Source organism: Penicillium roqueforti (genome assembly GCF_015533775.1).
Source record: "Penicillium roqueforti strain LCP96 04111 chromosome Unknown scaffold_03, whole genome shotgun sequence".
NCBI lineage: Eukaryota > Fungi > Ascomycota > Eurotiomycetes > Eurotiales > Aspergillaceae > Penicillium > Penicillium roqueforti.
The window spans coordinates 900067-923852 of NW_024067567.1; the positions used below are offsets into that span (position 1 = coordinate 900067).

Here is a 23786-nt window from a genome sequence, read left to right on the forward strand (position 1 = left end):
ATAGCAAGCCCTCTGTTCGGGGGCCGCTGGCCTCTAGAAATGCTACATCGGAAGCAACCCGCCGATCCTTCCAGATGATAGGGAAAAGAGCCATTCAAATTTCTCTGACTCACGCTTTAAGTCTGCGATATATCTCGTTGCTGTTGACTTGCTTAGACTCAATTCATTCACTTTCATCTCTTCACTTTTTACTATTTCAATTGAAGACGTTCTGCGTTCACGGATCTACCCGACGAGCATGATCTCGGAAAGAAGCCGAATTTAAGAACGATTGCAAATATTTCTTTTTCATATCTTGCATCTGCACTGCGATAGACTCGGATCTGATTTACCACAAGCTAGCACGCACTTGCTCTTGCTAAAAGGTTCCTGCCATGTCTCCAACTACCTCGAAAGCTTCCAGCGAGGACAGGCGGTCTCAATCCTGGGCGAATGAAACCGAAATTCAGAGATCCCAATCCCGACGCTCACAGCGAGAAGGAGCTGTGAATAGTCTTGATCACGTACAAAGCCATGTTTCACATCATGATATGGTTGTCAACGATGACTTCCAGGAGGTCAACGCAGAGCAATATCTACGCTTTTCACCAGCACGCAAGGTCATTATCGTTGGGATCCTTTCCTTCTGCTCTTTCCTGGCACCTATCTCTTCTACCTCTATCTTAGCTGGTATACCTGAAGTTGCCAAGACCTATAACACCACAGGAAGTGTGATAAACGCGAGCAATGCGTTATATATGGCATTCATGGGCATTGCGGCTCCCTTTTGGGGGCCCTTTAGTCAGGTTTGGGGGCGACGTCCGGTGAGTAACGAGCATATGTTCATGTTGAAGTAACATGCTAATTGGGACTAGGTTTTCCTTGTGAGCGCATTCTTATTTTTCGCGTTTAGCATCGGCACGGCACTAGCACCCAACCTCCCAGCGTATTATATTTTCCGCGTCTTGACTGCATTCCAAGGAACATCTTTCTTGGTAGTTGGGAGCTCGGCGTTAGGTGATGTATACGAACCTCGAGCGCGGGCAACAGCGTTGGGGTGGTTTTTGTCAGGAACCCTGGTTGGGCCAGCCTTTGGACCATTCATTGGCGTATGTCTATCTTATAACCCCGGCGCCGAGACAATCCGCTGATCTACTAATATAGGGCGTGATTGTCACCTTTCGCTCATGGCGAGCGATCTTCTGGCTCCAGGCTGCTCTTGGAGGCTGCGGCACGCTTCTTGTCTTCTTCTTTTTCCCTGAAACCTACCCGAATTTGACTAAAGGCGACATAGCCGACAAGACGACGTGGCAAAAAGCCAAATACCTTTGGCACCGGATCTCTCCCCTCCAAGTTGCTATCATGCTATTCAAATACCCCAACCTCTTCTGCACGGGTCTCGCTGCCGGCGCTCTCGTTTGGAACCAGTACTCTCTGTTGACTCCGATTCGATATGTACTCAACCCACGCTTCCACCTCACTAGCCCTATCGAGACGGGACTGTTTTACATCGCTCCAGGCTGTGGTTATCTTGTTGGCACACTCATGGGTGGAAGGTGGGCAGACCACACTGTGAAGAAATGGATTCGCAAGCGCGGTGGTGTCCGAGTCCCCGAAGACAGACTTAAATCTTGTCTGATATTCTTGGGTGTCGTCATCCCCGGCTGTATTTTGATCTACGGCTGGACGGTCGATAAGGCTGTTGGTGGAATTCCAGTCCCCGTGCTTGCGATGTTCTTCCAGGGAGTGGCGCAGCTGTTCTGCTTCCCTAGTCTCAATACCTACAGCCTGGATGTTATGCAGTCAAGCGGCCGGAGTGCTGAAGTCGTTGCCGGTAGCTACCTATCACGGTACGTGTTCGGTGCTCTGGGGTCTGGACTTGTTCTTCCGGCGATAGAGAGCATGGGAGTGGGGTGGTTTAGTACCATCAGCGCCCTATTTTTGATTGTATCCGGGGTCGGTGTATGGCTCACGACTGTTTTCGGCGATCAATGGCGGGACAAGGTCGAAAAGAGGGACCAGCGTAAGGTCGAGGAGAGCACCAAGGAGATACAGCAGGAAACAAAAAAGGCTGAGACATGAAGAGTCGATTTAGAATATCTCGTTGGAGACATGACATCTATGTAAGACTTAATGATAGCATGTGACATATCAAAACAGAGACTAAAAGAGAGCTGAAGAATAACAACTCAAATGTTCGCAAAATACACACGCTCACTCCCTCACCGAAGTGCTTGCGAGCTCGTTTTGCACTTCGGGGACATCTTCGTTACGAGCTGATTGCTTCCCCTTTGCGATATAAGCGGGATCTAGACCACTCTCCGCCACGACACGATCTATCTTGCGCTTTTCGGTGAATTCTCGACAGTCCTCACGACCCTTTTTGATGTCTACAAAGCAGATAGCGATCATTGCCCCAGCGCAGATTGCAAACAAAAATGGGAAGCCCATCCAGTTGTTGTGGGTATTGTTTATGATGGCTTGGATGACATTGGGACCGATTATTGAAGACTAGAAGGTTAGTGATTCGAAGGAAATATAACATTCAAGACATCCGACTTACAGCGCGATTGGTTATTCCAAAAAGTGCGAAAAACATATTATCGTAGCCGCGTGGCATCAATTCGCTGATCATCGTTTGAGCGTACTGGCACGATATTAGAAGCTATGGGAGCAGGAATTGTGTTGAAGACCATTCAAAGTTCCACCTACCGCATAGTATGGAGCCTGGAAAAGCCCAAAGATGATATTGTAGAAGTAAAACTCCCACTCCATGGCTGTTAGCTGCAGACTCTCAGTTGGGGCCTGATACATACCCTGTTGTGATACCCGATGCGATCGGTCCATAGTCCTAGCATGCCCCAAAAGGGGATCAAAACGGTAAAGAAATTTGTGAACAAGAACATAGTCTTTGTCTTAAATTTGAAGTACTGTTGTATATACCAAAAGCCGAATGTTGAGGTGATCGAGCAGGCCGCTTGGGTAATGCCGAGATATGTAATCTGCAAGAAAGAAAACGAGACGGAGTCGTTTTGGATGATGCTGACGAGGGTACCTAATAATTCATATTAGTGAATTCCCTTGTCCACATGGGGCTATAGAGTCTCGTTGCAGCAAGCAAAGAAGGAATGAACCCACCAGTAGTGTTTAGGCCATCGGCAAGAAGGAAATAGGCGAAAAAGTACAGAAATGTCTGTGGGAGAGACCGAATTTCCCGAATGGCCAGCCAGATCTGCTTGAAGCCAATGGTGGTGTAGCTTGACCCTTTTGGTATTTTTGGACCTGGCCTTTTTTGCTGGAAAATAAACCACCAGATGCCAAGAACGACCCAATCTGTAGAACGTTAGATAAATCCCACACTAGATTGACTGCTCAGAAAGCTTACATGAGTTGGTAAGACAGAGGGCCAGGTTATTCGAGAAAGTGTTGTTTTGGAGTGGAAGCAGGACGCTAAGATTAAGCACGAGCGTGAATAGGTACCCAATGTTACTGTGTGCAGTTGAAATGTTGCTACTATCGTCAGCGACATCTTGGCCAGGAGCTCAAAGTTTCCCAACTCACCTGATATGATTTCTCTCCAGTGATTCAACCGTATCGTATTCTTCCTGGTTGATCTTACCCTCTCTGAGATCCTCTTCTCTCGCTTTGCGCACATGCGGCGTATACCGTGCCAGACGGGGAAATACAGCAGCATAGAATACTAGCGTCGCGCCGTAGGCAATGTATGAAACAACGTACAATGCCATCGCCGTTGGCCACTGGCTTGGATGTCGGATGGACATCATACCATACTGCAGTGCCCAGCAGACCACTGTCAATGCCAGAAGAAGCCATCGGCCGAATGTTCCGTAGTCTGCAGCACTTCCCAGCCAGACGAATATCACTGTCATGAAAGTGAAGCAAAGGCCATTGGCAATAAGAACCACGGAAGATACTGATCTCGTGCCTCCCGCCCACGGCACTACACATGCCGATGAATCGGTGCAGGCTTTAGGTGGATTCGAGCCAGGTTGATGTCCGGCACCGTTCAAGGCCCACTGGAAGCTTCATGGGATTAGTCGAAAAATTCCAGCGTTGCCATTTGTACATACAGAGCTTGACTGTACGATCCCGGACCGACACCGTTATCGCCATTGTAATAGAGATAATAGGACCATAGTTCTTTCCTAGTGGTGGTTGGCTGCTCATACGCGTCCTCGTCGACGCCAAAGAGCTGTTCATACTCCTCCAAGGTAGAATGTGGCTGTGAGGCGGCCACCTGAACCGATGTGGGGTTTTTACCATTTTCATGAATTTCAGCCATTTTGGAAGTGCAAGTGTTAGTTCAAGTTGGACGAGATATCACTTGCAAGATATATATCTCCTATCAAGCCCTGGAGGTTACCTACCCCGCATCCATCGAACTTGCCTTATCTTTTATATCAGATGTTGTTACATTCAAATGTTCCAATCGCAATTGGCTTTCGCTAGACTCTAAGAGGTTAAGCTGAAATATCCTCAAGCGCAAGTGTAGGTGCAATGTTGCATCAAGTTCACGGGTGGACACCGAGTCAACTCCGATCCTTTTCAACGTCACTCCCGTTTAAACCATCTGCAATCCATGAGACCATCCAAATAAAATCAACAAACCCAGAATGGTTTCTTCAGATCTTAAAAAGCAGGTTGGCCAGGTATATGAGCTCTGAAACCCCTGTTTTGTGAATCTCACTGACGATCGCAGCTCTTCGCGGTGGGGTTCTATGGCTGCACCCCAAGTCCCGAAATCAAGATTTTGATTCATGACTACCACGTTGGAGGTATCGTTCTCTTCTCGCGCAATTTTGAGAATTCAGAACAGCTCCAGGTGCGATATCCGAGGTTCCAAGTATCTTGACGCGTGACTAATCTTCTTCAGGCCTTGACACTAGCTTTACAGAATGAAGCCAGATTGGCTGGACATGAGCGACCATTATTGATCGGAATCGATCAGGAGAATGGGTTGGTCACTCGCATATCTCCGCCAATCGCTGCTCAAGTACCAGGCGCCATGGCACTCGGCGCCACGCATGACCCGGAGTGCGCCTACAGTGCGGGGAAAGCCACGGGGGAAACTTTGAGTTTCTTCGGGATTAACATGAACTATGCACCGGTGTGCGATATCAACTCGGAGCCCTTAAACCCAGTTGTTGGTGTACGCAGCTTTGGTGATGACCCTGAATTTGTGGGCCGGTTTGCGAGTGCGGCCGCGCGGGGTTTGCGGGAGCAAAACATCGTCCCTAGTGTGAAGCATTTTCCAGGTCATGGAGACACAGCTGTGGACTCGCATTATGGACTACCGGTGATTCCCAAAACAAGGGATCAGCTGGAGCGTTGCGAATTGATTCCATTTAGGCGGGCTGTCGCTGAAGGCATCGAGACCGTCATGACTGCTCATATCTCGCTGCCCTGTATCGATCTCACGCGGCCTGCAACACTTTCTCCGGATGTTATGGGGATTTTGCGCAAGGACATGGCCTATGATGGTATGATCATCACAGACTGCCTGGAGATGGATGGAATCCGCTCTACATACGGTACAGAAGAAGGCTCGGTCCTAGCGTTGCGCGCTGGCAGCGATAGCATCATGATCTGTCATACCTTTGATGTGCAGGTAGCATCGATCAAGGCAGTTTGTGAAGCAATAAAGTCCGGCAGAATCGAGCAGTCACGACTGGCGGACGCTTGTCGCCATGTTGCTACGGTGAAGGACAAGTATTTGAACTGGGATGTCGCTCTTCAAAAATCTAATCTCGCAGACTTGAACTCGCTCAACAATAGAATTGCCGAGACGACTATGGATATATATTCTCGATCGACCACACTCGTTCGTGACAAAAATGGCATTCTCCCCCTATCAAAGACTTCAATCATCATCTTCCTCTTCCCTGGAGATAATATCCCAGTCGGTGGTGCGGTTGACGGCGAAGGAACGGGGAGGCCAGGATTATATCAGTCTAACAGATATCTTGATGTCTTGCGGCAACACAACAATTCCATTGCGGAGCTCAGATACGGAGCGACCGGTTTGACTTCGGAGCAATGGCGAACCCTTGAAGTCGCTGATGTGGTGATTTTCACTTCATTCAATGCAAGAGAGTCGCCATACCAGGAGTCATTAGGCTTGGAACTCGCTGAACGTGTTCATGCATTGGTGCATATTGCTGTTTGCAACCCTTACGACTTCCTTGATGCTCCTAGTGTGAAGACCTATATTACCACATACGAGCCGACCATCGAGGCATTTTCTGTGGCTGCCGATATCATGTTTGGAGCATTAGTCCCGACAGGTGCTCTTCCGCTGGGGATTAATGCTTCGACAAAGACCTCTGCGGTAGTAATGCCATTTGATGCGCAAAGAGATCTGGATGAGGTGGTCGAAGTCTGGGCCGCTGCTCTCCCGACCTACCTTATTCCCGCTGAAAGTTTGCGGTCTCTGATAGTACGCCCGCATGGTCACCATTTCATCGCGCGTTTTGGATCGCAGCTAGTAGGCTTCTGTCTTGCTTATACAAATGCCCATAGTGCACCAAACACCGTGTATATCGCAGTTCTTGCCGTGTCGCCAAAGTACCAACATCAAGGCATTGGAATTGCCTTGCTAGACGAAACAAGAGCATACTTCCGGGCAACCTTTGGCTTCAATAATGTGAAGCTGGGCAGCTCATTCCCCCGCTTTTGGCCCGGGATACCCCAGGACCTTCCAGAAACAGTGCAACATTTCTTCACTCACCGTGGTTTCCGACTCAGCCCTCCCAGTGCCCGGTCGGTTGATTTGTACCAAGATATTCGGAACTTCCAGTCGCCAGAGAAGTATATCACTCGTGCCCGGGAGCGAGGCTTCCGCTTCGCGCCATTAAAACCCGAAGATTACGAGGCCTGTTTGGTTGGCCAAAGAAAAAACTTCTCTAAGGACAGTGTAAGACTCCTGTGTTTCTCTCCACTTGTACTTTGTTGGAATTCATACTAAAATTTTATCAAGAGCTGGGTGGAGGCATACGTCGCTTTACATCCCGACAAGTATCCCGACAGTGTGATGATAGCATTCGACTCTCACGGCCAGCAGGTTGGTTGGACACTAATGCTCGGTCCATCATATGCTTTGAACAAGTCTTGGGCATTCCCCCAAACCTGTGGTCCAAACACAGGGCTCATTGGTGCCGTAGGAATTGATGAATCACACCGCAAGCATGGCATTGGACTGGCATTGATCTGTCATGCTATTGAAAACATGAAGCAGCGAGGCATTGAAGGTGTCTTTGTAGACTGGGTTGCGCTCGACGGGTGGTATGAGCAGGTTGGGTTCAAGACCTGGAGAAGCTACAGGCCCGGGGAGCTTTGACTATTCAAAATTGCTATTGCCTCTTTGTTTATTGTTCAGAATTTGGTTACTAGAGGAATTGATGTATAATTCAGACCTTTGACATAGGATCACTCCTAGATGCAAGGAATGTTATGATATTCTTGCAACGAGCTTGACTTGTTCCTTTGTACTATTGTTTTTCGGCACTGTGACCAGAAACCCAATATACTACCATCAATCAATGCTGATCAGAAGTGGTCATGGCATCAATCTTGGCCCGGCAATTCCGGAAAAATTCAGCTCTCTGCTCAGGAGTCCTAGTCGAATGAGGAACATCGACTCCCTTTTGAACAGCAGCACGCTTATCAATCTCCTCGACCCACTTTTTCAAAGCGGGGAATTCAGATAGATCAATCTCCAAGGAAACAGGAGCACCACGAACCCAAGAGAAACTCGCAATATCGGCAATAGTATACTTCTCACCCGCGAGGTAAGGGCTTTCCTTCAAACGCGATTCGAGGACCGAGAAGAGGCGCTTCGTCTCGTTGATATAACGGTTGATACCGTAATCGGAACGCGTATTGGCGAAGAGACGGAAATGGTTCGCTTGTCCTATTGGGTGTGAGAGAGAACCTGAAACACACGTACAAGAGATTTTGAACGCACCTTGCATAGGCCCGAGCCCACCCATCTGGAACATTAACCAGGATGTTTGTTCGACGTGCTCCGAGGTACCAGGGGCGTAACTGATCTTCCGGTCGGTGTCATACTTGTCGACTAGATATGTCATGATTGCTCCGCTCTCAAAGACGCGCTGCGAGCCATCGAGTAGGGCGGGGATGCGGCCGTTGGGGTTGATCTTCAGGAACCATCTGTTCAAGGGCTTTCATCAGCTTATGTGACATGTCGTATTGTGTAGTAGAGGTGGTTGTGTACTCTTCCTTTTGGGGATTCAAATTGGAGGAGATATCAAGGCCTTCAGTTTTATAAGCTAGACCAAGCTCCTCGAGGGTGATGGAAGCTTTGATGCCATTCGGCGTGGGCCAGGTATATAGGGTAATGTTTGAAGACATAGTAGAATATGGGTGAAATCTGGACGCGAGGTGAGATAATCGAGGTAAGTCTTTCAATGAACGAGAGAACATCTGGAATAATTAAGGAAGCAAGTAAGTAGTACTTATGTAGTTATAAGAAGCTCATAGATTCTAATTTGTCAGCTCTCCACAATCATGGATGCCCTCGGAGATAAGATGACGTCATATCACACTGGTTGACTGAATATCGAAGTATTCAACTGTGTCTCATAAATATTCATTTGGCTTCAATCTATTACACCTCTATGTAGTTCTGGTCATTATGTATCGAAGTAGATGAACCTCAAATCTGCTGTGCTACCAAAGTATGGTGATCCACATGTGGGAGGGGGATCTTTGAGGGGAATGGGAAGTTCTATCTAATCTGCCAGATGGCCGTAGGTCTATTTCAGATCACTTCTCCAGAGACGACTGTTACGATTATTGAAACTCCCTCCGCGAGGAGACTAAAGATGGTAGACCCTTGCTTCGATTACCAAGCGCTTGTACGCATGCACGGCAGCACAATTGCCATCTTTTCTCTCGTAGCGGATCAGCTCGAGGCCATCCTCGAGACATTTCGAATCGCTGCGAGTTCTAACTGGCCTATCGGAAGGTAGAGACAAATCCTAGCTCATTTCTCACTCAACGAGAAGCAGTAAATCGGAAAAGGAAAAGGTTCGATCGCCAGATATAATCAGATATATATAACATATGCAATCTTGCTAAGGTAACATACATTTTTCGACTTTTTGAAGCCGTTTCCGCACGAAGCAAAGTGGGTATAATATCCCACCTGCGAGTATTGTAGATGAGAACAATGGGATGGTGAAATTTTGGAAATTTATTTCTGTATTTGCTTTGCTCCTTGCAGCAGGGCACACAGACGCTCTCCTAAGGATGCATTGGCCATGCAATTCGACAGTTTATTACATGGTAGGGTGTGCAGGCACCCGCAAGGGCGATCCCTTTCTGGAAGGACAGATGCTCTTCTATACGGGATAGCATGGCCCAGGATCTAGCATGGCACATGGTACATATACTACGCTTGGACGCCTGATCGGCAATGTAACCATGCTATTCTTCCCACCAAGAGCTAGTTTAGGATTTGGCTCATAGAATTAACTAATATGCCAAGGGGCATTCTGCATCTGACATGTCAAACACAAAATACTTTGAACGGTGCAGGACAAGCCGAAAATGGACAAGAAAGGATGTAGCCAGTATTCTTTTGCCACAAATCGATGTCATGACTCGCATGGGGCGTTGAGAGGTTACCGAAGCATATCAAAATATTTCCCCAGATAAAACACGTTGATCTCCACATGGCCAGCCACGAGCACCTTGACGATGCAACCCTAGACGCGGCCCGCTCGAACCTCGAGATATCGCCGGGGGCGGTCACAGTAAATTGAGTGATGATGGCGATGATCTTTCAATGTGCCGCTTTAGGATCAGCGCGCCATGTTCCGGGACTAACTTATCGGGTTGGAATAATTGCCGTGTCTGGGGCTACTTGTTTTAATGCCAGTAACTAACGCTTATGGGGCACACGGCTTGAAGGGGACCGGGATAACTTGACTAGGGATCGGGATTAAATGAAACCCTAGTACCATTTCCGATATTTCCCTCATACCGTGGTTGGGCTCCGAGAGGGAAATTCATCCCCGAGGTGATAGACTGCCCTTAGAGTATATCCCCCGCATTGCCCCGGATTTCCACTTTTTCCCTCTCCCTCTCTCTACTGGATTCGGAAAATGTCTCAATTTCAAATGTTCGTCATTTTTTATAGTCGTTATAACCGAGGGGACTTGGGTCTCGATGCGGGCTCAAGGGCAAATATACCGACCACGTGAACATCTTAGCCCTGTGAAGTCGCCGGAAACAGGCCCGAACGTGGTTTAAGCCTAATTTAGCGCCAAAAAATGACTGGCTCTCAGCCATATGCCTAAATCCTTTTCGCCAATCACAATTCTGGCCCCTGTCTAGAGGCGAATGTGGCGCTCGCCCTGAGACGCCAATATCGAGAGCGGCGACCCTGATACCTCGCGAGAATTACTTTTCATATCTGTATCCGACAGGAATTATGGATGGGCTTGTAAGATCTGATTGCATGGAGACAAGTACCGCATAATTGAAAGAGAATATACCTGGGGCTTAACGGTAGAAGGCTTACTTTAATTTCCGACTTTGAACCGGTCTGGACAGAAATCCCGATCGGAAGCGACAAATCCTGGAGGATCATTGGCTGCATGTAGTTGTGCTTGGGCCGAGAGCCTTGTTCACCAAGGTAGCAGAGCACTTTCAATGTAGTATTTTGCCGAGACCAAGTCTGGGGTATTGGCTTTGTCTCCATTTTTCTTAGACTTTAGAGTTTCCCCGTGGGCAATCCGATGCGGGTCCCCAGATTCATTCCGTTTCGGGAAGTAGAAAGTCGTTCCTTGGAGCTTCACTCGTGAGGCTTTGACATCTTTTATTCTAGCCAATGATATTGTGCACCTTTTCAAATGGACTGGTCTGAGAAAAGATTCAATGGATATAAAAGGTGCCCCTCCCCCAAGGTCAATAAAATAGTCACCATTCACGATTTTGTTTGTCTCTGGAGCCTGATTCACTATCAAACGAACTAGTCTGGTAACTGAAATCGTTGGTTGGGTTTCCAACTCTTTCTCTCTATCACCCTTCCTCTATTACCCTTTCTCCATCACCCTTCTACCATCCTTTCTCCATCACCCTCCTCTATCAACCTTCATCTGTTCCCCTTTTCCATCAAAAGAGCCAGCTCAGCCACAGTCTCTGGTTTCTTTCTTAGTTTCTATCAACAGCTTGACCAGGCAATCGTCAAAATGGTTCAAGAGGTCATCACTCAGGTCGATTCTGGCCAGCGGTAAGATTTGGATCTTCCTTATGTTCTTTGCAATGCTCATCTCAGTTCCAATAGTTCCAGCAATGATCAAAACAGCGCCGAGAAGGGATACATTGAGCAAGTTGACCTTCAGAACAATGTTACCGCTAGGTAAAGTTCACTCATTTCATTCTCCTGTCATATATCTCTTTTCCCTCTCAGTGTACCAACATCAACCAGGATCAAGAACCCCTTGGCCGACTTGACCAAGACTCAGGTACTCCGCAACGTGGAAGAGTTTGCTGAGGAGTACAACGTCACAAACATCCTACCTGAGTTGAAAAAAGGAGCGCTTGTTGCGCGTGACCCTGCCGAGTTCGAGACAGTGGCAGACTTGACTGAGCTAGAGCTCACTGCCCTACGTGACGAAGTGGCTCACAAATGGCGCCAGCCTAGATCACTCTACTTCACCATTGTCCTGTGCTCTATTGGTGCAGCCGTGCAGTATGTGATTCCCCCAGTACACACACTAGGTACATCCCTAACAGAAATACAGAGGTTGGGACCAGACTGGCTCCAATGGTGCTAACCTGTCATTCCCCGATGCTTTTGGTATTTCAGAAGATCCCCAGAAGAGTGCTCACGCCAATCGGAACTTGTGGCTCGTTGGTATCGTCAATGCTGCTCCATATATCGCTAGTGCTTGTCTTGGATGCTGGCTCTCCGACCCCTGCAATCGGATCCTAGGCCGTCGCGGTACAATCTTCATCGCGTCTATCTTCTGTGTCCTTACTCCCATTGGCTCTGCGGTGACCCAGAACTGGATACAGTTGTTTGTGGTCCGTCTCCTCCTGGGTATTGGAATGGGTCTGAAGGCCTCGACAATTCCAATCTTCTGCGCCGAGAATACTCCTGCTGTCATCCGCGGTGGTTTGGTCATGTCCTGGCAGCTCTGGACCGCCTTTGGTATTTTCCTCGGATTTAGTGCCAACCTTGCTGTCAAGGATACAGGTAAAATCTCCTGGCGTCTGCAGCTCGGATCGGCCTTCATCCCAGCCATCCCTCTCCTATTCGGTGTTTACTTCTGCCCAGAGTCGCCTCGCTGGTACATTCGACGTGGCGAGATGGACAAGGCCTACCGGTCCCTATGCCGTCTCCGTAACACACCTTTGCAGGCCGCCCGTGATCTTTACTACATCCATACCCAGATCAAGATCGAGATGGACCTAATCGGCAATAGTAACTATGTTACCCGCTTCGTCGAGCTCTTCACTATTCCTCGTGTGCGCCGTGCCACTCTTGCTTCGTTTGTTGTCATGATCGCTCAGCAGATGTGCGGTATTAACATCGTTGCCTTTTACTCGTCGACTGTCTTCAAGAACGCCGGCGCAAATGATACACAGGCTTTGTTTGCTTCCTGGGGATTCGGCTTGGTTAACTTTGTGTTCGCCTTCCCTGCTATCTGGACCATCGATACATATGGCCGTCGGACTCTATTGTTGTTCACTTTCCCGCAGATGGCATGGACTTTGCTTGGCGCTGCTTTCTGTTTCTGGACCCCCGAGGGTACAGGTCATCTCGCTTCGATCGCCTTCTTTGTCTTCCTATTCGCCGCATTTTACTCGCCTGGTGAAGGACCCGTGCCGTTCACTTATTCGGCGGAGGTATTCCCTCTTTCCCATCGTGGTATGTTTCTCACTTTTGGTTCCCCTTTTCCCTTAATATTGTTTCTGGAACTAACATTGGTATCAGAGGTTGGCATGTCCTGGGCCGTGGCAACCTGCCTAGGTTGGGCTGCCGTGCTCTCAATCACGTTCCCCAAAATGTTGAGTGCAATGACTGCCACTGGGGCATTCGCCTTCTATGCGTAAGTCTTTCTACCCATATTGCAAGTTTCTCACCAAATATCTAACGGTAGAATTCAGTGGTCTGAACGTAACTGCCATGGTCATGATTTTCCTCTGGGTTCCCGAAACCAAGCAGCGCACTCTTGAAGAACTGGATTATATCTTCGCAGTCCCTACTCGGGTCCACATGAAGTATCAAGTCACCAAGGCGCTGCCGTATTGGTTCAGACGCTACATTTTCCGTCAAAATGTTGAGCTGGAGCCTCTCTACAAGTTTGACCATCTTGCGAGTGCTAACGAGGATGTTATCTTGTCGCGGAGGCAGAGTGTTTTCTCTGACCACGGAAAGTCGTAAATCGGTCTGGTCAACATGACTCGGATTGATTCTGATTGCGGTTTTTGTTCCCCGGGTTGCATCTAGCTCCCGATCTTTGAATATTCAATTGAGAAACAATGCAAATGAGATTTATTACAAGACTTGACCCTCTCTAGATATTAGAAAAGATAAAAGATTTCGCAGGGTATATACTCCCATCAGCGGGATAACCCCAAAGAAGGGAAAATGTGCTCCACACGGTTTCGCAGAATCCATGGTTGCTGGGAGATCAGCTGATGTGGAGATATGACCTGGACAAGTTGAATGTTGGTATAATTGCGATGACTGGGATGGTTTTGGTAGATAAATAGGTGCGAATCGTGGTATTTCACCAGGTAGAGTCATGGGATAGACCATCAACGACTATCGATGACTAGAGAAGTAGGCATGCTGTAGGCTACTATAGGCTTGATAGGTATTATCACGTGGGAGTTCGGGGATGGCAACGCTCATGTTTTGGTCCACTTCCGCCCCTCACCTTTGTCCTTGAGAGAGCTCACTTCTACTTTTCTTACTTCCATTCCTCTGTTCGCATTTTGACGTCTTATGTGCTTATTTGAGCCCGGAAGCCATATTGTCGTGTGTTCAAACCACTCCTCAGGATATTTATGACCCCCCCGTCATCGTGACCCTCCATTTTGAAACCCAGAAACAAACATACCAGCAGCTGCAGTGGAGCTCAAGGAACTGCTGTGGGCTGCTGGGTAAGTGGAAACCCACTACCTTGACCGCCTCCCACCTATAGCTTATTCTTTCAACTCCACGAGGGAGGGGAGAAAAAAACTACTAAGAAAGAAGTTTGCCTATCCTCCATTTGGCGTCACTTTTCTCGTGTTTTTGCCTGAAGTATCCCTGTCTTAGTTGCGGGGCAGATCTGGCCCTGCGTCTTTATTGGAGTCTTCTCCCCACAGTGCAATACCCATATTCCACTTAACCCATTCCCACCATGCCCTGCTTCAAAGGGCTTGCCGTGAGCATTCACACGCCCGATGGCCCGATCCCCGAATATTCCATTCAACGCCATTCTCGAGCCTCGCGCATAGGTTGTTTTATCCCCGTTCCTCCACCCAAAATCCCCAAATCTGGGACCGGCAAAGCGGAACAATCAACCTTCGCCATTTCCGTCACCCTCCTAAACCCCGAGCAAGATGTCCCGTACTCGACCCCAAAGCCGACAGCAGATTGCCCCTGGCCGAAACCAAAAGTGGCAGGGAAATTGGCCGGTGAATCAGGCCAAATCGCCGGGACGGTCGCACCATACCAGGGCTTGACAAATTCGGCGAACGAGACCGTGGCTGCATACATCTACTTCGACGGAAGACAAAAGGAGGAGGTGGCTACACTACTGCGACGAGGGGAAGAGACCTGGGTGAATTCACGCTGGGTCAGCGTTCCGGATAGCGAAGGCGGGGGAATTGCCGAGCGCGAGTTCTTGTTCCGCGAGGTCGGTCTGGAACGCTGGCTTAACGGACTGGACCTGGAAGGGAAGGATGCAGCAGCCAAGATTGAACGCAGGCGACAGAAGATGGAGAAGCGCCGTGCAAAGCGCGCCGCTGACGAGGACCCGACCGTCATGGAAATGGAGGACAACCATCCCGCCAAGTCCAAGAGTATTATGCGATACGGAAATGACGAGAAGTCGCCCCTCGAGGATGTTTCAGATGATGACCTCTCCTCCGACTCTGACGACGATGATCCAATTCCTGAGACGGCGGGCCAGATTAAGGTTGCTTTGTTCCGGGTTTTGGCATCGGGAGAGATCAAGCGGGGCGAGTATTCCCCGCAATTTGATGCGCACGACGATGAGGAGGGTGGTCAAGATAACAGCGGTGGAGGAGACGCCGATGTTGACCATACCACAAGTTTCGCGAAGCCAAAGTCACTCGACCCAAAGACCATTAGTACGCAGACTGTTACTGGTATTGACCCGTCTGATAAACCATACGCTGTTTTCACTTTTATGTACCGTGGTGAGCGTAAGTATTGCCTGGATCGCTCTTGATGGGAATGGTTGCTAATTTTACATCAACATAGGTCAATTGCAAAAGATGGGTATCTTGAAAGATGCCAAAGTGCAAGAGACGCCTGCTGCCAGCAAGCGCAAGTCCATACAAGCTGATATTGCAAACCTCGGCCCTATCAAACCTGGTGGCTCTGTTGGATTCCTTAATTTCCGGGACAGCGAAGCCAAGCCGCGGAAGGGAAAGAAGAGCGTCGACGATATGGACAGCGATGATGACGACACCGACAACCCCATACTTGGCAAGGCAGACGACGAAGAAGCCAAGGATGACGATCGGTTCCTCTCTCCCGATGACATTCAACGCCAGGGAGAGCTGGCGGAGAGCCTGCGAAAGATTCGAGTAGGTATAATTCTAACATTCTATGAATTCTCTGCTAACGACGTCACAGCTCAAGCGTCAGCACTCCGCCGAACCACCTGGAGGCAGTGTCGGTGACTCTGCCGATACGCCGGCTTCTGGAACTGGATCTACGCCTCCTGTAAAACAGCGCTCAGAAACACCGCCAAAGGCTGCCGCAGCTGGATCTGCAGGTGGGCACCTCACCGAGCCGTCTCTGCTAGCCGTTGAACCAGAAGATGGCCTTTTCGGTAGTCCACTGAAAAAACAGCGGGGGAGTGTCTCGACCGCAGATGAGAATGCCCTTAGACGCCGGATCGCAGAGTCCGGTAGAATCAATGAAACTCTAGGCTCTTCCGCTCCAACGGAATCAACTTTCACCAGTCCGAAGATATTCGGTGATGGGTTCAGTCTTACGCCTGATCTTTCTGCTGGGCCCCCAGAACATGATGAGGAGTTGTAATTCTGTGATCGTCGAAAATAGGTTACATCTGATGTCGAGATCTCGCTTGAGCCGTTGGGCCTGACAGGCTACTACTCTTCGCTTTGGAAAGCACTGGTCGTTTTTGCTGCGTCCTATGGATCTAGATAGGATTCTGCGAGTGGGCGGGATCTTCGTTGGATTTACTGGGTCCTCTGGATGGTCATAAATATTGCTTTTCTACAATTACGCCGTTATGTCCACTACTTACAATACAGGGAACATGTTGAAGGAGAAATACATTTGCTGCACCGATCAGGGCAGCTTGATCATGGGTTTAAGGCTGAACTAGGCGTTGTACGCCGAGAGAAGTCACTGTATACATCGTAGATTGTATATTTTAAAAGGTTTCCGGTGTCCGTCTGACTGCGTTTGTCAAGCATTTGCTAGACCGGCTTAAACCCCGATAAGCTTCTAAACCGTAGGCTATAGCTGAGACAAATCTACCTATTTCAAACTCCTCAACTACACATCCATGCTCAGAAGTATCTTTCTACGTGCATCTGCATTCCGCGGTGTTCTGGTCCAGCCCGGCTTTCTCCACCAAGTCAGAGAGATTCTGCCAAGCCCCAATTGAACCTCGAATCACTAACAGCTTCAATAGCCAGGAAGAGCCCCTATCCGCTACAAATCCACGATGCCACTCGAACGCTCGACAGACCCTTTGGTCTGGATCGACTGCGAGGTACGTCTAAACGTCCCATCTCCGATCCAAACCCTGCTACAGCGCATTTCAAAATTCTCACCACTAACCCCATTCACAAGATGACAGGCCTGAACCCGGAAACCGACAAAATCATCCAGATCTGCTGTTTCATCACAGACGCCCAACTAAACCTCCTCGAACCGACCGGCTTTGAAACCGTCATCCACGTCCCAGACTCCGCCCTCGACGCGATGTCGCAGTGGTGCATCGATACACACGGCCGCACGGGCCTCACCGCTGCCGTGCGGGCCTCGACCACCTCCCCCTCCACCGCCGCAGACTCGCTCCTCGCCTACATCCGCCAACATGTCCCGGTCCCGCGCACTGCCCTCCTCGCGGGCAACAGTGTTCACGCCGATAAGGCTTTCCTTGCTTGTACGCCGTACTCGCAGGTGCTGGATCACCTGCATTATCGCATACTAGATGTTAGTTCCTTGAAGGAGGCGGCGCGAAGATGGGGGAGTGATGAACTGCTTGAGCAGGTCCCGCCTAAGCGGGAGGTTCATCTTGCTAGGGATGATATTCTTGAGAGTATTGAGGAGATCCGGTTCTATAAAGAGAAGCTGTTTAAGTGATGGTGTGGCTGATTTGGTGGCTTGCTTTTCTCTGTTACTCTGAGACATGTCTGGGAAGTAGTTTAAAACTCTGCATGTTGAACTTGTCCATTGTTTTCGGCTACATTTCCCTAATGTGAGAAGACTCCATACAGTGTACAATATACTTTGGTTGTTGTACAAGACGCAGGCTCTTGCTTCCCCCGCCGGAATGACCTGCGATGGACAATTTCTAAGAGTAACTTGACGAACAACTTATAGATTAGACTGAATAGAACAAATCAGAGCCTTGGGCTGTACAGAGTACATACGAAGTAGATTAAAATGTTGTGGCAAAGTACTACAAGAGTACTAGCGGAATGATCAACACATGACGCCAAACGTTGGCCCCTCTCCGTGGAGCTCAACAAGTCGGTGAACTTCTCGAACTTCTTCCCCTCTTCTCCTATTCTCCTAAGTACCTCTTCCCCTCCAATCTTATTCCATCATGTCTGTCCAGACAGTCTCTATCCAGCCCTTCACTGATCAGAAGCCTGGAACGTACGTTACTCGTTGCCCCGCAATTGAACTGCTAGCTAACTTGCTCCCAGCTCAGGCCTTCGCAAGAAGGTCAAGGTCTTCCAGCAGGACAACTACTCTGAGTCCTTCATTACTAGTGTTCTCCTGTCGATTCCCGAGGGTGTTGAGGGTTCCTTCCTCGTCATTGGTGGCGATGGCCGTTACTACAACCCCGAGGTCATCTCCAAGATCGCAAAGATCAGTGCCGCCTATGGCGTTAAGAAGATCTTGATTGGACAGCATGGAATTATGAGCACCCCGGCTGCTAGCAACCTCATTCGTGTGCGGAAGGCAACTGGAGGTATCCTCTTGACTGCCAGCCACAACCCCGGTGGTAAGTGATGGTCGGGAGTATTACGAGATCTGCTGGAGACTGACCAAACACTTTCAGGCCCCGAGAACGACTTTGGTATTAAGTACAACTTGGCCAACGGCGCTCCCGCCCCCGAGGGCATTACCAACAAGATCTTCGAGACTGCCAAGGCCCTCACTTCCTACAAATACCTCGATGTTCCTGATGTCGATACCTCCACCATTGGCACCAAGAACTACGGTCCCCTCGAAGTTGAGATCGTTCACTCTACCGCCGATTATGTGACCATGATGAAGGAGATCTTCGATTTCGATTTGATCAAGGAGTTCCTCAGCTCCCACAAGGACTTCAAGGTCCTGTTCGACGGCATGCACGGTGTGACTGGTCCCTACGGTGTGGATATCTTCGTCAAGGAGCTCGGTCTGCCCGCCAGCAGCACAATGAACTGCCAGCCGAAGCCGGACTTTGGCGGCGGTCACCCTGATCCCAACCTCGTGTACGCCCACGAGCTCGTGGAGGCCGTCGATGCGAACGGCGTCCACTTCGGTGCCGCCAGTGATGGCGACGGTGACCGTAACATGATCTACGGTGCCAACAGTTTCGTCTCCCCCGGTGACAGCTTGGCCATCATCGCCCACCATGCCAAGCTCATCCCGTACTTCCAGAAGCAGGGTGTATACGGCTTGGCCCGCTCAATGCCCACTTCCGGTGCCGTAGATCGCGTGGCTAAGGCTCAAGGTCTGCAGAGCTACGAGGTGCCCACCGGCTGGAAGTTCTTCTGCAACCTGTTCGACCACAAGAAGATATCGATCTGCGGTGAGGAGAGCTTCGGCACGGGCAGCAACCACATCCGCGAGAAGGACGGCCTGTGGGCCATCGTGGCCTGGTTGAACATCGTTGCCGGTGTCGCCAAGCAAAAGCCCAACGAGACCCCTAGCATTGGCTCCATCCAGAACGAGTTCTGGCAGACATACGGTCGCACCTTCTTCACCCGCTACGACTACGAGAACGTTGACAGCGAGGGCGCCAACAAGGTCGTTGGCACTCTGTCCGACCTGGTTGCCAACCGCGACACTTTCGTTGGCTCGGAAATCGCCGGTCGCAAGGTCGTTGACGCTGGCAACTTCTCATACACCGACCTTGACGGCAGCGTCTCCAGCAACCAAGGTCTGTACGCCAAGTTTGATGATGGCAGCCGCATTGTCGTTCGTCTGTCCGGCACCGGCAGCAGCGGTGCTACTATCCGTCTGTACGTTGAGCGCTACGAGGCCGACAAGTCCAAGTTCGGTCTCACCGCTCAGGAATACCTGGCTGATAACATCTCCCTGGCGCTTTCTCTGCTCAAGTTCAAGGAGTATGTTGGCCGCGAGGAGCCTGACGTTAAGACCTAAGTTTAGTTAGGTTGTTAGGGTCAATGTGGAACCTGCTGGATGGGAATCACCTTATAATTGTTTTGCAGTTATATCTGGACACGAGAAGAATGATGATCGAAAAGCAGGATCAGATTAGAAGAGTATACGTTGGCATGAGATGAACTGCATCTTTATTATAATCCGAGTTTGTCTTGGCTTACCTCCAGGTCTATGAAGCTAATGAAGCATATGCATTATTGTCCCCTATACTATACCAGATATCAAACAAAAGTATCATAGAATCGTAGCATCGTAGAATTGTAAATCATCAAACCTATCTATGTAATTATGCCTTCCACGCAGCAGCAGAAACCCTCAACTTCTCTCCCCACCAGCTCTCCCACTTAACAACTCTCTCCTCCCTCCTTGCCTCCTCCGCCGCAAAAACGACAGCATGACTCCGCACCGCCTCCTCGAGTGAACACCCAACAAACCTTGCTTGTGCAGTCTCAACATCCAACCCCCCCTCAACTGCCTCAACAGCGCTAACAAACTGCTTCGCAAGCCCGAAGTCTCCGCCACCATGCGATTCGACCTGCCCCGGTGGTGGCTTCGGCACATCAAAAACAGAAGTCTTCGCCGTAGCAAAATCATAAACAGTAATAGTTGTACTATCATAAGAAACCTCGCCAGTAGTACCATACACCCGGCCCCGACGCTCACACTGTTTCTCCGTTGGCGCAATCATATGGAAACTCGCCGTTTTAGCAAGCCGATGCGGCACCGTCTCCTCATCATCCCAGGCAAACGTCACAACCTGATCATCGCAGACATTGTTATCTGCTTCGTAGACGCACCGCCCGTACCAAGGTCGCACAGCGATATCCGAGTCCGACACTGTATCCCGGTCATAGTCCTCGGCAAGACAGGATAGGAGCAGCGACTCGGCAGCCTTGCCGCCTTGGGCACGGAACACATCTTCGATATCCGGACAGACGATGTCAACAGGCCAAGCCGTATGACCCGTCGCGAGATGGTGGTCATTATAGATTTTAACCGCGCTGTAGTTACAGTCACTTTCAGCGGGGCAGGAGAGACAGTTTGTAGCTTTGCCTGCGGAAACGGGCTTGCGCTTTTGGCGGAACTGCGTCATCGTGCCAGCGGACGAGATCGAGCGCGGGAAGTGCGGCTTGTGGCCTTGTTTGGATGCTGTTTCGGGTGAGGGTGGGGAGCAGAGGAGCCAGAGGATGAAGTCAATGTCGTGGCAGGATTTTGTGAGGAGGGAACCGTCGCCCGCTGCTGTTGCGCGTCGCCAATTGCCCCGGACGTAGCTGTGCGAGAAGTGCCACCAGCCGACCGGCTCGCAGTGTTCTAGGGAGACTATGTCGCCGATTGCGCGGTCTGTCAGGAGGAGTTTGCGAAGGAGGATGTTGTGCGGACTGTAGCGGAGGACGTGGCCGATTGAGAATATCTTCTTTGGGGCTTGGGGGGTGTTGTTTGGGCCTTCTGGTGGTTGGAGAGTTCGGTATACTGTTAGACAGTCGTCCAGCGAGAGGGCAAGTGGCTTCTCGCAGAGAATGTGTAGTTGGAGCGGAGCAAGGGCTTGTAGGATCTCGACGTGTGTTTCGTCTAGTGTGCAGACGAAGACGCCGTCTACCCCCACGGGAGTTGGGCTTATGTCTGCTGTGTTATCCTCATTGTTTTGAGTCGCCCGCTTCCGTCGCTCCAGTTCCCACTGCACCCATTCGCGCCAATCTGTGAATTCCTGGCCCTCTTGAGGCTCTGGATGGGATTTGGATAGGCCCCATATATATTTTCGTCCGAACTCGCGCCGTTTGAATGCGTGGGGCTCGGCAATTGCGTGGATTACACCCGGTGTTACGGTTGTGACTGCACGGGCGTAGGCGTTTCCACGAGAGCCGGCGCCGATGACAAGGAATCGCAGTTGCTTCGATGGTGAGAAGGAGTAGCTGGGAGTACTCGCCGTGGGAGGTGGTATTGGTTCTTTCATGTTGATTTGAGGTTTGGTTGAAATATTGGGATAGCTTTGGAGCTTTTGGATCTAGAACATGACAATATGACGAATAATTGAAGGGATTTTCGACTCTGACAAGGTCTATTTATCCTGTTAGGGCTAAACAAAGAGTAGAGATAGTTATATATAATCAACAAATGTTCAGCGCGAGAGGTTGCAATTTACACGCGCTGTAACTGTAACTGCGCGTTGCAACTGCGGGGGAAACATCAGCAACATCAGCCAGGCTTTGATTGGCCACCATGGCCACTATCTATATTATATCTGTATCTTGTCGGTCTTCTCTCTCACCCTCTGATTTGTTTTCCTTGTCGAAAATCATAGCAACCTCTTCTAAAGACCGCCCTTTCGTCTCGGGGAAGAGTAAGTATATAAGACCCAGGAACACTATCAGACAGCCAAGAAAGACACAATAATACTTCCATGCAATCGCCGTAAACGCCACTGGGTTGACATATTGGTTGAAAAAACACGCCACAGCGTCCACCGAAAGGGTGACAGCAATGCCTTTGGCACGCAGTTGGAAGGGCAGGATCTCAGCTGGATACGATATGAAGAGAGGCGCATAAGCGATATCGTATGCACCAAAGAAGAGAAACAGGAGCGGAACAGCCGCTATCCCAGCAGCAGGAAGATGCTTTTCGGCAAATAGACCAGCGGCCAGTGTGGACATGGACAGGAAAACGATCATGGCTCCCGTGGAAATAAGCCATAGAATGCGGCGGCCGTATCGTTCCGATGCAAATGCACCAGCTACCGCAAGGAGGAGGTTCCAGACATTGAGGCTGACGTTCACAGCAGCTTGGTCGGCTGCCTTCGTGATTCCCACTGATGCGAGAATCGGTGCGAGGTAATAGGATAAGAGGCCTGCGATGCCGTTAGTGACTAAGTCTCTTTTAGGGCGTTGTACATACCATTTCCAACCCATTCTTGCATAAGTCCGACTAATACGCAGATGGTTAATCGGTGCATATCGCCTCTCGATGAGAAGAAGGAGCTCCAATCCGTGGTATTGGTGATCTCGGCTGTGATCGTGCTGCATATCAAACGGTACTCATACTGAACCAGCTCGTCGTCTGTGTCTCCATTCGCATGGTACTTCCCCAAAATACTCAGAGCTTCGTCTTTCCTGCCTTTGGACACAAGCCATCTCGGGCTTTCGGGCACAAACATGATCAATCCTAGGATCGAAAACAACGGGAACGATATTTGCAGCAGACAAGGAAGTCTCCACGACCAACTATTTGCTATTCCTATGGTTGCATACGTAACCGCCGCCGCACTAATAACGCCAAAACTCCAGGATGCATTGTACAGGGCCGTGGCCGTCTGTCGCTGCCGTGGGTGTGCGATTTCAGTGGCCAGGAGTGGGGATGCAGTCTGGGCGATGCCCATCCCTATACCGGACAAGACTCTGGTGCCAAAAAAGGCCCAGTGGCTTTTGACTGCGGTTTGGATGATAGCTCCCACGATCACAATGCTGGCCCCAATGAAAATACACGTCTTTCGTCCGAATGCATCAGCAATATAAGAGGCCGGTGCGAAGGAGACTAACGCCCCAAGTGAAGTGGCAGCAATTATCAAACCAACTATATTGGGGTCTAGTCCGCCAATGATAGCACCAACTATGTCATTATTAGCATAAATATCACAATATCGGGATGGAGACTTTACACTCAGGTAGAACAAACAAGCTGTTCACAAGACTTGCGGTGTACCCAGCCGAAGAAGCACTGGAGAACATGAACACAATAGCCAAATTCAATTTACGGAGCCCCCTATCTTTGATCCAATTAGGATTTGTGTTGTTCGGTAGGAGCTTGAATATCTCCATAGGGGGCTCCTTCTCCAATGTATCTGCCTTTGTCGCCATGTTATATGCTCTAGCAAATATTGGGCTTCCTAGAAAAAGTGAAGTCGAACCGTATAGACTCAACTCAACCCCATGTTGCTATACCAGCTATCTTATATTGAAAGTATACAGCCTTG

General features: G+C 49.7%; 10 protein-coding genes across 10 annotated transcripts; 6 read left to right on the forward strand and 4 right to left on the reverse strand.

Moving 5' to 3' along the window:
- Positions 1-374: 374 nt before the first annotated feature.
- LCP9604111_2767 (putative MFS transporter) lies at positions 375-2061 on the forward strand (the record flags this gene model as incomplete). Its single annotated transcript, XM_039070280.1, has 3 exons — positions 375-803; positions 855-1088; positions 1144-2061. The coding sequence occupies 3 exons, from the start codon at positions 375-377 to the stop codon at positions 2059-2061; spliced, it is 1581 nt and encodes a 526-aa protein (XP_038931519.1).
- Positions 2062-2193: 132 nt separating this feature from the next.
- Positions 2194-4282, reverse strand: LCP9604111_2768 (uncharacterized protein; the record flags this gene model as incomplete). Its single annotated transcript, XM_039070281.1, has 8 exons — positions 2194-2490; positions 2543-2626; positions 2692-2748; positions 2796-3034; positions 3118-3312; positions 3365-3489; positions 3541-4023; positions 4071-4282. The coding sequence occupies 8 exons, from the start codon at positions 4280-4282 to the stop codon at positions 2194-2196; spliced, it is 1692 nt and encodes a 563-aa protein (XP_038931520.1).
- Positions 4283-4613: 331 nt separating this feature from the next.
- On the forward strand, positions 4614-7336 carry LCP9604111_2769 (uncharacterized protein; the record flags this gene model as incomplete). The annotated part of the gene is made up of 4 exons (XM_039070282.1): positions 4614-4649; positions 4700-4822; positions 4874-6913; positions 6977-7336. The coding sequence occupies 4 exons, from the start codon at positions 4614-4616 to the stop codon at positions 7334-7336; spliced, it is 2559 nt and encodes an 852-aa protein (XP_038931521.1).
- Positions 7337-7535: 199 nt separating this feature from the next.
- On the reverse strand, positions 7536-8370 carry LCP9604111_2770 (glutathione S-transferase family protein; the record flags this gene model as incomplete). The annotated part of the gene is made up of 3 exons (XM_039070284.1): positions 7536-7909; positions 7964-8169; positions 8234-8370. 3 exons carry the CDS (start codon positions 8368-8370, stop codon positions 7536-7538), a joined length of 717 nt encoding a protein of 238 aa, XP_038931522.1.
- A 2846-nt stretch (positions 8371-11216) lies between these two features.
- Positions 11217-13417, forward strand: LCP9604111_2771 (uncharacterized protein; the record flags this gene model as incomplete). The annotated part of the gene is made up of 6 exons (XM_039070285.1): positions 11217-11257; positions 11312-11386; positions 11456-11719; positions 11772-12901; positions 12968-13082; positions 13141-13417. 6 exons carry the CDS (start codon positions 11217-11219, stop codon positions 13415-13417), a joined length of 1902 nt encoding a protein of 633 aa, XP_038931523.1.
- A 967-nt stretch (positions 13418-14384) lies between these two features.
- LCP9604111_2772 (uncharacterized protein) lies at positions 14385-16261 on the forward strand (the record flags this gene model as incomplete). Its single annotated transcript, XM_039070286.1, has 3 exons — positions 14385-15414; positions 15473-15801; positions 15851-16261. 3 exons carry the CDS (start codon positions 14385-14387, stop codon positions 16259-16261), a joined length of 1770 nt encoding a protein of 589 aa, XP_038931524.1.
- Positions 16262-16916: 655 nt separating this feature from the next.
- Positions 16917-17560, forward strand: LCP9604111_2773 (oligoribonuclease; the record flags this gene model as incomplete). The annotated part of the gene is made up of 2 exons (XM_039070287.1): positions 16917-16964; positions 17045-17560. The coding sequence occupies 2 exons, from the start codon at positions 16917-16919 to the stop codon at positions 17558-17560; spliced, it is 564 nt and encodes a 187-aa protein (XP_038931525.1).
- A 466-nt stretch (positions 17561-18026) lies between these two features.
- On the forward strand, positions 18027-19801 carry pgmA (phosphoglucomutase PGM2; the record flags this gene model as incomplete). The annotated part of the gene is made up of 3 exons (XM_039070288.1): positions 18027-18079; positions 18130-18431; positions 18489-19801. The coding sequence occupies 3 exons, from the start codon at positions 18027-18029 to the stop codon at positions 19799-19801; spliced, it is 1668 nt and encodes a 555-aa protein (XP_038931526.1).
- A 307-nt stretch (positions 19802-20108) lies between these two features.
- Positions 20109-21773, reverse strand: LCP9604111_2775 (Gfo/Idh/MocA family protein; the record flags this gene model as incomplete). The annotated part of the gene is made up of 1 exon (XM_039070289.1): positions 20109-21773. The coding sequence occupies one exon, from the start codon at positions 21771-21773 to the stop codon at positions 20109-20111; it is 1665 nt and encodes a 554-aa protein (XP_038931527.1).
- A 277-nt stretch (positions 21774-22050) lies between these two features.
- LCP9604111_2776 (uncharacterized protein) lies at positions 22051-23670 on the reverse strand (the record flags this gene model as incomplete). The annotated part of the gene is made up of 3 exons (XM_039070290.1): positions 22051-22664; positions 22712-23422; positions 23472-23670. The coding sequence occupies 3 exons, from the start codon at positions 23668-23670 to the stop codon at positions 22051-22053; spliced, it is 1524 nt and encodes a 507-aa protein (XP_038931528.1).
- Between the last annotated feature and the right edge of the window lie 116 nt (positions 23671-23786).